The following is a 13,135-nucleotide window of genomic DNA, read 5'->3' as shown; positions in this document are numbered from 1 at the left end:
GAGCCCCCGCGGGGCCCGTGACGCCGCGGCCGATGTGGCCCCGCGCGCGCTGCGGGCCTGCACCGCCGCCTCACAAAGACGCCGCGGGAGCCATCGCCCGCACCCGGCCGGCAGCCGCCGCGGGAGCCCGAGCCGGAGCCCGAGCCGGAGCCCCTGCCGCAGCCGGGGGGACAGGAGGCGGCGCCCGCGGGCGGCCGGCCCCGGCATGGAGAAGCGGGCAGCCGCGGGGTCGGAGGGGGCGCCGGGCGCCCGGGCTCAGCTCGCCGTCGTCTGCCTGGGTGAGTGGGCCTCGCAGGCCGGGCGGGTCCGGGCCCCCGCCTCGCCGCTCCGCGCCCCGGGCGACCCCGGCCCGCCCCGCTTCCCCGGGCCCGGCCGTGGCTTCCCAGAGCTGGCCCTGCGCGCGAGGACGGCCCCCAGCGCCCCCCCCCCCCCCCCCCCTGCTGCGCTCTCGGGCCTGGGAGGCGACTCTGGCAGCCGAGCCCCGGCTCCCGCCCGGCTCGCAACAGCGCGTGGAGCCCGGGGCAGCGGGGCGCGGGGCGGCCGGGTGGTACGGGCGGGCAGGCAGGCAGTGGCTTTCCGCCGGGCCTGGCGGGTTGGGGCCTCCGGAGCTGCGGACAAAGGCGAGGCGGGCGGGTCTGCGGCCGGCTGTGCCCTGAAGAAGGAAGTGTTTCCTGCCGGGACCTGGGGTGGGGGCGGGTGCCAGCGGGAGCCGCGGGCGGGATGCCGGGCGGGAGGCAGCGGCGAGAGTGACTCCTGTCTTGCCTTTGTGTCTCTTAGACCCAGCGGGGCAGGCCTGTTCAGCCCAGCGTGGTGTGTTTGGGGAGGACCCTGGGACCTGTCCGGGCCTGGCACCTGGGTGGGAGGGACTCCCGCCCTATCCAGGAGTTTTTCTATCCACCGGTGTTGGGTGGGGGAGAGGGGAAGAAAGGAGTTAAATCCTCAACCCACATGGCTCCTTTATTTAGCATGATGAAGGAGGGAGGCCATGATCCGAGCTTGGGGTCATTAGGGGACACCCTACCGTGACACTATAGTGAAGATTCTGTAAGCCCAATAGGTTTGCTTGAAGCTACTGAAATGACACAGTGAAAAAGAAACCTGTCCATTTTAAGCTGCTCCCTCTTCTTGGAGGCCAGAATCAGGGAGTTCTGAGTCTTGTGGAAGGCCCCTTGGTTCAGGTGTGGTAAAGTCTAGTAAGGGCTGGGACTCCCCGCAGGAGTGCCCACTGCCCAGTCTGTTAGTGGTCATGTGCTCTGGACCCTGAGCTGTTGGGCGCTGGGCTTCCCAGGTGAGCAGGGCAGGAGGACAGGCCCTCTGGCTTCCCCAAGGCCCTCTCTGCCCAGATGTGGCCAGGGCTCTGGCTAGCAGAGCCTGGGGTTTTCAGAGGGGGCATCTGCCCCTGCATCATCACCAGGTGGGGGCTGATCTGGCAGAGATGCTCTCTACCTCCCTTGGCATCTTTGATGTTGGGGGAAGGAGGCACCCTGAACCCCGGGAAGTTGAGTTTGCCCATACCTCCTCCTGGTCCTGTAAACCCCTGAGAAAAGCAGTAGATGAAAGCAAAGGACAAACCCGATGGAGGTAGACACTTGAGGGGGTGGGTGGCAGGAGAGTTCTCTGGCCCTCTTCTCAAGGTCAGCATGGCATAGTGAGGTGGACCTTGAATCCTGCTAACTGTGCATCCCTATAAAATGGGGTCATTGGAACTGCTTCCTCCCTCCCTGGCTTGCCGGTAGACCGGCAAGGCCCCACAGAGGGATTCCTCCAAGTGGTTGGGGCCCCTTGAAGGCAGAGCCCTTATCCAGGCTGAACCAGGGTGGCCCCCACACGAGCTTCCGAGCTGGAGAGGGGAGACAGAAACACATCCCTTCCCACGTGAGTTAGAATCCACAGGCATGGAGAGCAACAGGAGTGGTCTGTTGCAACCAGGCTTGTGCCCTGGCTCTCTTTGGGAGAAGCTGGGGGTCCTGAGACCTTCGAGGGGTCTCCCCTCTGCTCATCCCAGCAGGACTAGGTGGGAGTGGAAGTCTCTGGCAGCACTCTGGGCCTGGCCCTGTGAGATGAAAGAAGCGGCCCGGAGTTTGGCTGTGTTGTCCTGTGCCCATCTAGGGCTGCTGTTGGCCCAGGGCAGGTGTCGGGGCCCCAAGAGCCACTGCCTCCCGCTGACTCCTCCTTGTGTCTCCCACAGTAAACATTGTTCTCACCGGGCGGCTCAGCAGTGCAGTCCCTGCCTTAGGTGAGTAAGATGCTTCCCCTTCCTCCCTTCTTCCCTGCCCTTCTGGTCCTAGTGACCTTTGAGGACAGGCCTTCAGGGCCCGTCCACCCCTGTGGTGAGCTGGCCTCATCCAACTTCAGCCCTTGTGCATTTTTCCTGCATCACCAAGGAGTCGTTTGGCCTTGGGCAAGCTTACGCCTCCCTGAGTCTCAGCTTCCTCTTCTGTAAAATGGGCGCAGTAACAGGACCTACCTCAAAGCCTGGTTATTAGGGTCAAATGGGCAAATGAGACAAGGTGCTCAGCGTGGCCATGACACGTGGTGGCTTTTAATGCCACTAGCAGACTGTCATGGGTCCAGCATAATTGACAGGTTGTGCTTCCTGTAGGTTGTGGGGTTCCCTGAGGCCACGAGGCACGGTGAGATGCCTGCCTGTTTTAAAGTTCTACCTGGGATTCAGCTTATGAAGGTATGACCAAGTGATGACACAGAGAGGCCAATGCCATTGACAGAAGAATTTGTTACTCACGTGTCTTGAGAGAAAGGGATAGGCCACACCCCACGGGGCCACAGGAGGAATGCCAGGTTTGGTTAGGCAGATTCAGGAGTAGGGGGAAGGCCCAGGCTAGGCCTTTGTTGGAGTTTCCACGGGAAAGGCTAGGCAGGGTGGGGAAGCTCAGGCTTGGCTAGTTTTAAGAATTCTGGCTGGCTTGAGGCTACAGGGGTGGTCTCTAGTTGCCTGGTACCTGGCCCTGGGATGACCTAGGGCAGGGGAAGCACCGGCTTGGTATGCATATTAGAAAAGAAGGTGGCTCAGCCTGGGTTCAGCTGGTCTGTCTGAGCAAGACCAGTCCCAGGCAAGCTGGTGCGACGGAGAGAGATTCCCACGTTGGCTGATGTTTTGGCTCTGAGATTAGTGGTGGCCTATGGGATCTAAGAAACACAGCTAAACTCCACCCCTTTCTCCTGCCTGTCACTGTGGGTCCAACCATCCACAGGCCATCTTTGTGTTCGGCCCCGTGCCAGGCACCTCGAAGGCTGTCAGGAGCGGGAGGGGTGACCAAGGCCATCAAGGGTGTTTGCTCTTTGCTGAGGGGACTGCCACGGGGAAGCCCCAGGCCTCATGACCCTTGGGGCCACCGGGAGACATCTGAGAAGGGCCTTAGGGAGCTGGGGACAATGTGTGGTCTCCGGTGTTGGGGGGGGGGCCCGTGACTTGCTGTGCTGCCTTGTGGGTTGGAGGCACCTGGGATTTCTAATTCTGTTCAGGACCTTGTAGCCGAAAGCCACTGAGGCTGGCTCAGGGAGAGGGATCTCTGCGGGCCACGGTCACTGGGATGGGGAGGCCCAGGGCCCACCAAAGCTGCTTTCGCAGGCCCATCTCTCAGATGCGGCTCCTTGGGCTCCCTCCTGATTTCCCCTCACGTGGACTCCCGTTCGCCACAGTCTGGCCTTCTCTGCTGATGCAGCTGGCCCGGGGCCCTGACTTACTCAGCACCCAGCCAGCCCCAGCGTGCCTGGTGTCCTGGCCCCCGCAGCGAACTGCCCAGTCTCCCCATCCCAATTTCCCGGAGGACACTGACTGGCCCCGCTGGGGTCAGGGGTCTGTGGCCATGGTAGAGAGTGGGAGGGAGGGGACCCGGGGAGGGGGGTCAGGTCCTACAGATGTGAGACCCAGGCGAGCCCTCTTGTTGGTGTGGGGGGTGGCCATGTGGCCTCAGCACGTTGGCCACATGCTTGTGCCCTGGGTTTAGAAAGTGATGTTCCGGGGACAAGTTTCACTCATAGAGTCAGGGAGAGATAGACAGCCATGCAGGTCTGCACGTTTGGTAGATCTTAGCCGGCATCTGCGTTATTCTTTGGGGGCCGCCATTCACATCATGGTGCCTAAGCGTGGCGTCCCCGAGGCCTGAGCTGTGTGCGCGGCCCGTGTGGCCACAGGCAGTGGCCGGGGGCCCTAGCTCTCCTGGAGTCTAGCTCTATCCCTCTAGCATTGCTCAGAGGAGCGGACATCAGCTTCAGGCTGCCTGAGGTGACGGCTCAGACGGGGGCCTGGCTGGACTGCCTGGGGAGACCTCACAGGTGTCTGCCTTCCAGCCCCCGGTCCTGCCCCAGGTTGGCAGGCACAGACTGGGTCCACTGACCCACCTCCCACACCCCGGACTCGGGGCTCGGCCGTGTGGCTGCTGGGGACGCCAGCGCTGTGAGCCTGGACAGAGTCTCCAGGCTGCTTTCCACTCACCAGGCAGCCTCCCCCACGCGCTGGGTTCGGGGGCCCCCAGCTGCCTGTCGTGTAGTGACAGCACGCAGGTTGTCTAGAGTATTGATTGCCTCTGGAAACCGGATCTGCAAACTGTGCTCCACCAGGCCTTGCTCATGCTTCCTCAGGACTGTGTCGTGACTCTTTAGACCGGGAAAGAAAGGGGCTCGCTGGTGCTCAGTCACCCCTTGTCCCCTTCAGCAGGCCACCTTGGCCCAAGGCCTGAGTAGTCTTCCACCGGCGTGAACAGAGGTCACCTGCAATTAAAGCCCCCAAACACTCCCAAACCCTATCCTGCAAACACACAGTCCTCCCATCACCCTCCACTGACCACTCATCATCACACACCCCATCAGGTCCTCACCTCCATGGGGCACCCCCCACTCCCCCCCATCACGTGAATGTCTGCCTAGAGACTGCCACTTTCCTCGAATTTCCCAGCCACCCTCCGAGACAAGCAGCACCCGCGGACTCCATTTCACTGATGGGCAAGGTGAGGCCTAGGGCGGAATGGCCTGCCCGGCAGTGTGAGCCCTGGGAGTGGACTCGTGAGGCCTTTCCCCCACCTGTGCCTGGATCCTGGGGTGGGAGCGAGGCTGCCATCACAGAGACACCTGGGGCTGGTTGTCCGAGCTGGTGATCGCCTCCAGGCTCAAGACCAAGCGAGTGTCCAGTCAGGAGACCCCGACCCGAGCTCCCAGCGCCCCCGCACGGACTCTGCCCTCTCTCCTGCTCCACGTGCACTCTGCGTGGGCCAGGCTGACGGCTGCACGAAATGTGATCTCTTGCTGCCCCCTATGAGGGAATTTCTGGGGCAGCCTGGGGGCTGCTCAGCGGGGAGGCTCTTTGGGGGAACATATTGTCAGGGGCTTTGTTGAGCGGCAGAGCTGGACTAGTCACCGGCTCTTGACTTGGCTGCTGGTCTGAGAGACCTGGAAAGTAGGCCCAGATGTAGGTCTAGAAGTGTATTCTGGCTGGGGCTGGAGAGGCCGGTAGGATTCATGGGTGGGGAACCTGGCCTTTCTGAGTGTTTTGTCCCTGAGGAAGGCTGGCCTCCTGGCCAGGGTAGGTGTGACCAGGCCCTGCTTTGCCCCTGGCCCTGTCCTAGGGGGTGAGGGGACAGGGCAACAAAGGGTGCTTCCTGCCTTGGCTGATGGAGTCTCCTGACTTCGGGTTTACCGTTTGACATAGAGGGGGAAGACGCACCCCAGCCGTGCCGGGATCTCCCTGCCCGTGGACCTCTTGTCCAGCACCATCCAGGAGGAGAAGCTTCTTCTGGCTTTCATAACCTCACACCTCCCAGGACCCCGGGGCAGCACCCAGGGTCTCTGTGAGGCTCACAAAGCCAGTGGCCTCACCTGTCACAGGGAAGGGGGCCCTGGTCCTTCCCCTCCTGCGTGCTCTCATTGCTCCTGTTTGACGGGTGAGAAATCTGCGGGTCAGGGAGGCTGGCCCTCCAGGCCATGGGGGAGTGCCAAGCAGAGGGGCCCGGCTGGTGCCTTGCTGACCAGGGACTACTGGGGCTCTGATGGCAACCCGCGGGTGGCCAGCCTTGTTTCAGGGTCAGGTGTGGGTGTTTCTCTTCTAGTCCTTTGATGCTTTCGTGAGCTGTCGGTGGGGGTTTCCACTTCCCTGTTAGTCACAATATTGGATCACTTGGACCTCCCTGGTCACGGTCCTGAGAGCATGGGAGGCAGCTGGAGTCTTGTTGAAGGCCAACAGAGAGGCCCTGGCTTGCAGGACAACAGTGGAAGGGGCCAGGGAGTATGAGAGTGGGGAGGTGGTGTCACTGGCCTCAGTTTCTCCATCTGTATAATGGACCCTGCCTTTGCCACAGGCTTTTGTGAGGATCAGATAAGGTGGTGTGGTGAAGGGCTGCAGGGGCTGGAAGGGGTAGGTGTGGTCAAGGGCAGAGGCCTCGCCTGGTCCCGGGAAGGCCAGGGCACACCAGTGCAGGCTCTGGAGTGTCCAGGCTGGGCCGGCTCAGCTGGAAGCAGAGGCATAAGTAATGAAGTGGGTAAAGCAAGGCCCGCAGGGCTGGGCTTGGTGGCATTCCTTGATTGCACTGGTTGGGATGATAGCCTGCCCTGGTCCCTGAGGCAGCAGATGGTCAACATTTCATAAATGCTTTGGTTCAAGGCCAGCAGTGAGAGGCTGATCCCACCAGGGGACTAAGGGTGACCCTGACTCTGTCACTTACTGCTCTGTGGCCATGGGCAGGTCCCTTGCCCTCTCTGAGCCTGTTTCCTTGTCTGGTTATGACATCTACCTCCAGTGGCTTCCCACTGATGCTCAGGATGAAACCCCAGTGCCACACAAGGTGTGATCAGACCCAGCCTGCGTTTCCGGCCCCATCTGGACGTCGGCCTCCCTGCAGGCCTGTTTTATGATCTTCACCCCCCGGCCCCCACCCCGCAGAGATCAGCATGTCTGCTCTCCCTGCAACCTCCATGGAGTGGGGCTTTTGACTGTCTTAGTCAGCATGCCTAGTGCTTGTGCCTGGCACTCAGTAGGTACTCAGTAACTCTGTGCTGGGTGAGCAAAGGCCCTGCCCTCCCGGGGCCAAGGCCTGTATTTGTCCCAGGGAGGGCAGGCAGGGAACCACAGTGGATTGCCCAGGCAGGCCCGACAGGCCTAGGGGTGCAGAATTCTCCACTGAGCTGAGGCCAAGAGGCTGCACGTTGGAGGAGCCAAGGGGGCTGTTGGTGGGCTCATTACAGCCCTGTGGGGAGTGGGGGATAGGACCTACACTCCGGTGCACAGGGTAGGGCTGGGGGCCAAGGCTGCCCTGAGCCCTTGTGGGTCCTTGCCCCCCCCATAACATGAAGTCTTGTGTTTGGCCTTCCCCTGGCCATGACCACCCTTGTCTGGCCTTGATCCTACCTTGGGAAAGGCCCGTGCTCAAACCACGGCCGGGGGGGGGGGCTCGAGTGCACCCCCACCTCACTTCCCACCCAGAGGGGAGGCCGGCCCTTCTCAGCCTCTTGTTCCGACAGCCGCCTGCAGTGGGAAGCTGGAGCAGCACACGGAGCGGCGCGGCGTCATCTACAGCCCGGCCTGGCCCCTCAATTACCCGCCAGGCACCAACTGCAGCTGGTACATCCAGGGTGACCGCGGAGACATGATCACCATCAGGTAAGGCAACCCAGGGCGTCAGAAGGGAACTCCATGGGCCTGCACATGCTGAGTAAGTGTGTGTGTGTGAGAGCGTGTGCGCGTGTGTAATGGTGCCTGTGTGTGAGTGCATGCATGAGCAGGTGCAGAGGGCGGGTGTGTGTGAGAGTCTGCGTGTGCATGAGCACATGCATGGACAGGTGCAGAGGGTGGGTGTGTGAGAGTCTGTGTGTGCATGAGCACATGTATGGACAGTTGCAGAGGACGGGTGTGTGTGAGAGTCTGCGTGTGCATGAGCACATGCATGGACAGATGCAGAGGGTGGGTGTGTGAGAGTCTGTGTGTGCATGAGCACATGTATGGACAGATGCAGAGGGTGTGTGTGTGTGTGAGCACATGCATGCACACGAACACATGCATGGACAGGTGCCGAGGGCGGGTGTGTGAGAGTCTGCGTGTGCATGAGCACATGCATGCACAGGTGCAGAGGGCAGGTGTGTGAGAGAGTCTGCGTGTGCATGAGCACATGCATGGACAGGTGCAGAGGGCAGGTGTGTGAGAGTCTGTGTGTGCATGAGCACATGTATAGACAGGTGCAGAAGGCGGGTGTGTGTGTGAGCACATGCATGAACATGAACACATGCATGGATAGGTGCAGAGGGCAGGTGTGTGTGTTAGTACGGGTGGGTGTGAGTGTCTGCATGTGCACATGTGTGAGCATGTGAGTGTGCCCAGCTCCCCGGGTGTCTGTGGACCCCTGCAGCAGGCCACCTCTCCTGCTGGACCTCTGCCATGTGAGCCTCTCTCGTGGGCTGCGGGGGCCGTGGATGCCCTCAGCCCGGCCAGGGAGAGGAGCCAGGGGCACTGGGCTCTGAGGTGGCGGAAGTGTTTTCTCTGCCCTGCAGGGGGCTTGAGGCCAGCCTGGCATGAAGCCCAGAGCAGGGGTTCCCCAGGGGCCTCGGGGCCAGTCTGGGCAGGAGATGGAGCTAGGCAGGAGCCCAGGCGCTCCAGCTGCAGGGACGTCCCGAGGTGGCGAGACAGTGGAACTGAGTCTGGAACCCTGGCCTGGGTGTCCGTGGGGTATCGGGTCGGGGTGCCAAAGCCTGGAAGGCCCAGTTACTCCCTGGCTCCCTGGCTCCAAAGCACAGGGGCATCCTGGTGTCTGTGCCTGCTTGCCCCACAGCCTGAGCTGCCCTGGGATTTCTGGACGTCGGCCTCCCTGCAGGCCTGTTTTATGATCTTCACCTCTGGGCCGGCACTGGGGTTTCTCTCCAGGTGACAAGCTGTCACCCAGCCGCAGCTAGGCCAGCCCTGTGTGCATCTACTCCCTCATTGGAGAGGCCTGGGTGTGCTGGGTCTATCCCAGCAGACCCAGTGAGGGAGGGATCTGGACCCTTCAAGGGAGCGTGTCGGGGGAAGGAATTGCGCCTGATGGGGCTTCTGACGCCCCCTCCACTTTGGCTTCGGGGTGGGCACTGTGTGTGCCGACGGAGGGCAGAAAAGGACCAAGTGAGGCCTTCACAGAGCTGCAATGGCGCTGTCCACAGTTGTGCTGGCGCCTCATGGAGCCACCCTCAGGCCCCTGGGTGGCGGCAGGGGTCCCACCCAGAGGCCTGGAGTGGAGTAGTGCAGGGGCCCATGGGGCTGGCCACCCTTGCCCTGAGCTCAGGTCTGCGGGCTCCCTCCCCACCCCTGCGGTCCTCGTTCCCCTCGGCCCCTGCAGCTTCCGCAACTTTGATGTGGAGGAGTCCCACCAGTGCTCCCTGGACTGGCTCATGCTGGGCCCAGCAGCCCCGCCCCGCCAGGAGGCCTTCCGGCTCTGCGGCTCTGCCATCCCACCTGCCTTCATCTCGGCCCGGGACCACGTCTGGATCTTCTTCCACTCCGACGCCTCCAGCTCCGGCCAGGCCCAGGGCTTCCGTCTGTCGTACATCCGAGGTGGTGCTGGCAGCAGGGTGGGGCAGGGCGCCAGGGGCGCGCGGGCTCCCAGGGCCTCGGCAGCACCCTCTCCTGGCCCACTCCCTGCTGGGTCTCCCTTAGCAGCCCCGTCCGTCGGGGGGGGGGGCCCTCAGGGGAGGCCTGGGTGCCCTGGGCCTCAGGGTGCCTTGAAGCCCCTCGAGCTCACTGAGCCCACTTCACAGACTTGGCTAGAGTGGGCGGCTCAAGTCAGGGATGAGCCCACCCTGACATTTGAGGGGTCTCCGCCCCTCGGGTTGGGAGGCCGGGCTGAGACAGGGAGCCACCCTGCCCTGCTCCTGGCCCCGGTCACCTGCTGGAGGGAGGTTCTGGGCTCCCCTGACCGTGTGTCCCCGCCCCCTCCGCTCTCCACCCCACAGGGAAGCTGGGCCAGGCGTCCTGCCAGGCTGACGAGTTCCACTGTGACAATGGCAAGTGCCTGCCGGGTCCGTGGCAGTGCAACGCGGTGGACGAGTGTGGTGACGGCTCGGACGAGGGCAACTGCTCGGCGCCCGCCTCCGAGCCGCCGGGCGGCCTGTGCCCCGGGGGCACCTTCCCCTGCAGCGGGGCGCGCTCCACGCGCTGCCTGCCGGCCGAGCGGCGCTGCGACGGCTCGCAGGACTGCGGGGACGGCTCGGACGAGGCGGGCTGCCCTGACCTGGCGTGCGGCCGGCGGCTGGGCAGCTTCTACGGCTCCTTCGCCTCCCCGGACCTGTTCGGCGCGGCGCGCGGGCCCTCGGACCTGCACTGCACGTGGCTGGTGGACACGCAGGACCCGCGGCGCGTGCTGCTGCAGCTGGAGCTGCGGCTGGGCTACGACGACTACGTGCAGGTGTACGAGGGCCTGGGCGAGCGCGGCGACCGCCTGCTGCAGACGCTGTCCTACCGCAGCAACCACCGGCCCGTGAGCCTCGAGGCCGCCCAGGGCCGCCTCACCGTGGCCTACCACGCCCGCGCCCGCAGCGCCGGCCACGGCTTCAACGCCACCTATCAGGTCAAGGGCTACTGCCTCCCGTGGGAACAGCCGTGCGGGAGCAGCGGCGAGGGCGCCGCGGGCGAGCAGGGCTGCTTCTCCGAGCCCCAGCGCTGCGACGGCTGGTGGCACTGCGCCAGTGGCCGCGACGAGCAGGGCTGCCCTGCCTGCCCGCCGGACCAGTACCCCTGCGAGGGCGGCAGCGGCCTGTGCTACACGCTGGCCGACCGCTGCAACAACCAGAAGAGCTGCCCGGACGGCGCCGACGAGAAGAACTGCTTCTCCTGCCAGCCCGGCACCTTCCACTGTGGCACCAACCTGTGCATTTTCGAGACGTGGCGCTGTGACGGCCAGGAGGACTGCCAGGACGGCAGTGACGAGCACGGCTGCCTGGCGGCCGTGCCCCGCAAGGTCATCACGGCGGCGCTCATCGGCAGCCTGGTGTGCGGCCTGCTGCTCGTCATCGCGCTGGGCTGCGCCTTCAAGCTCTACTCGCTGCGCACGCAGGAGTACAGGTGGGGGGGGCTGCGGGCAGCGGGGGGCCGGGGGCGGTGCTCAGGACCTCTCACCGGCATCCCGGGAGCTCGGGCTGGGGGGCCGGGGGAGGGGGGTGGCGCCCGTGGGAGGCGGGCAGGGTGCGGACCCCGGCCAGCCTGGCCATGCTGCCCTCCTGGCCCCCCACCCTGACCCCACCCCACCCCCGCTGCCTTCAGGGCCTTCGAGACCCAGATGACGCGCCTGGAGGCTGAGTTTGTGCGGCGGGAGGCACCCCCATCCTATGGGCAGCTCATCGCCCAGGGCCTTATTCCGCCCGTGGAGGACTTCCCCGTCTACAGTGCATCCCAGGTGAGTGCCCGGGGACCCAGGCTCCCACTTGGACCTCAGAGGACGGCCAGACGGGGAGACCGAGGGGCCAGGTCAGACAGGGCGTCGCCCAAGGAGGCGGGGGGGCGGTGGTGAGGCCACGGCCAGGTTGGGGGGAACAAGTTGGTCTCCTGGAGTCGTGCTGACCTCTGCCCCCTCCACCACCACCCCGCCCTCCAGGCCTCGGTGCTACAGAACCTTCGCACAGCCATGCGGCGACAGATGCGCCGGCACGCCTCCCGCCGAGGGCCCTCCCGCCGCCGCCTCGGCCGCCTCTGGAACCGGCTCTTTCACCGGCCGCGGGCACCACGGGGACAGATCCCACTGCTGACGGCTGCCCGCACCTCACAGACGGTGCTAGGCGACGGGCATCTCCAGCCTGCATCAGGGACCACCCCGGAGCCCCCAGCACCTCTCACGGACACAGGCAGCCCCGTGGTAGCTGGGGATGGGCCCCCCCCAGGCCATGCGCCAGAAGTGGGATCTGCCGTGCCGCCCCCCTCTGGCCTGCGGGACCTGGAGGGCAGGCTGGTGGACAAGGACAGAAAAGTCGGCAGGGACCCTCGGGTGGACAGCCCGGCCCCCGTGGACATGCCTCGGGAGCCCTGCTCGGCTCAGGACCCTCACCCCCCGGCTCCCACTGCCAGCTGCACTCTAGGCCCTCACCCAGCAGAGCCACTGGGTGTCTGCAGGAGTCCCCCACCGCCCTGCTCCCCAACGTTGGAGGCCAGTGACGATGAGGCCCTGCTGGTCTGCTGACCCGCCGGACATGCTGGTGACCGCCACAGCCCCGCTTTGTAACCAGGGAATACACAGTCATTTCTACCCTGCCTCCGCGTCCTTCTTTCTTACAGAGAGGCTGCCCGGAAGCCCGGCCGCCGGCTTGCTGCATCCCGCACCCCTAGCCCTGGTGGGCCTGGCGGGCGGGGGCTGTGGGGGCTGGAGCAAGGAGGCAGGTGGAGTCAGGAGCCCCGCGGCAGGCACCCTGGGGTCTCACTCTCCCTCCCCCTCCTCCGTTCTGGGAATCCATCTCCAGGGAGCAGGAGGGCTAGGGCAGGGCTCTCTGCAGGGTTTTCTGTGGCTTCTCACTTCATTTGCCCTCCGGGGCACCAGAGCTGTGCTGGACCGAACAGAACCACGGGTGTGACGGACCTAGTCCACGGAGGGCCCTCTGTCAGTGCTTAGCTCTCCTCCAGTCCTCCCACCCAGCCCAGAGGAGGGGCAAGGAGGCTTCTACCCCCATCCTCATGCCTGTGGTGTCAGCGTGGGCCTGGCCAGGCAGGCTCCCTTTGCCCTTTGCCCTGTGGCTGAGGGGTTAATCTCCTGGGCATGAGGGCAGGGCTGGGAACGTGGGCACAGGTCTCTTGCAGGCCCCGAGGCCCCCCGGGAGATGCTGCTGGATGCTTTCTCGGGGGACAGTGGCCGAGCACCAACTGACAGTGGCCAAATCCGTCCCATCCCGTCTCAGGCTTTCAGTTTCCCCCTGTAAACCGGGGTGAGGCCACGGGCTCCCAAGTCCGGATACTCACTCCATGGAGATTCATGGAAAAAAAAGGCAGTTCCCACAGAAACGCCTGGGCCCTCCTGGGTGGCTGAGCCTTGGGCTGGCATTGTGGGTCCCGGAGAGGTGTCTCCCGATCCCAGTGTCCCTTTGGGGCAGGGCTGGCTCTGGACCCCACGAGGGAGAGACGGAGCGCCCGGCTCAAGAGGCAGAGCCCCCAAACGCCAAAGGCCTCCTCCAGAGCCTGCGGGGG

General features: G+C 64.4%; 1 protein-coding gene across 2 annotated transcripts; it reads left to right on the top strand.

The window, feature by feature from the left end:
• The first annotated feature begins 66 nt into the window (after positions 1-66).
• On the top strand, positions 67-12,303 carry LRP3 (LDL receptor related protein 3). 2 transcript variants are annotated; one of them, XM_025854349.2, is made up of 7 exons: positions 67-278; positions 2,189-2,236; positions 7,471-7,609; positions 9,312-9,526; positions 9,925-11,032; positions 11,231-11,363; positions 11,562-12,303. In XM_025854349.2, exons 1-7 carry the CDS (start codon positions 206-208, stop codon positions 12,138-12,140), a joined length of 2,295 nt encoding a protein of 764 aa, XP_025710134.1. In that variant the 5' UTR covers positions 67-205; the 3' UTR covers positions 12,141-12,303. The 2 variants fall into 2 exon arrangements, with proteins under 2 accessions (XP_025710134.1, XP_073741272.1); XM_073885171.1 differs by lacking the exons at positions 67-278; positions 2,189-2,236 and adding an exon at positions 2,603-2,683 and having other exon boundaries at positions 11,562-12,301.
• The last annotated feature ends 832 nt before the right edge of the window (positions 12,304-13,135 follow it).

The sequence above is a fragment of the Callorhinus ursinus genome, unplaced genomic scaffold (genome assembly GCF_003265705.2).
Source record: "Callorhinus ursinus isolate GAN/ISIS: 27379988/994484 unplaced genomic scaffold, GSC_fseal_2.0 scaffold61, whole genome shotgun sequence".
NCBI lineage: Eukaryota > Metazoa > Chordata > Mammalia > Carnivora > Otariidae > Callorhinus > Callorhinus ursinus.
Note: the sequence above shows the minus strand (reverse complement) of the source record. Positions and strands in the feature narration are given on the sequence as shown.

Coding starts and splice junctions, on each gene's coding strand:
- LRP3 (XM_025854349.2), top strand. CDS start 206: ATGGAGAAGCGGGCAGCCGCGGGGTCGGAGGGGGCGCCGGGCGCCCGG. Junction 279..2,188: donor GCTCGCCGTCGTCTGCCTGG/GTGAGTGGGCCT, acceptor TGTCTCCCACAG/TAAACATTGTTCTCACCGGG. Junction 11,033..11,230: donor CTGCGCACGCAGGAGTACAG/GTGGGGGGGGCT, acceptor CGCTGCCTTCAG/GGCCTTCGAGACCCAGATGA.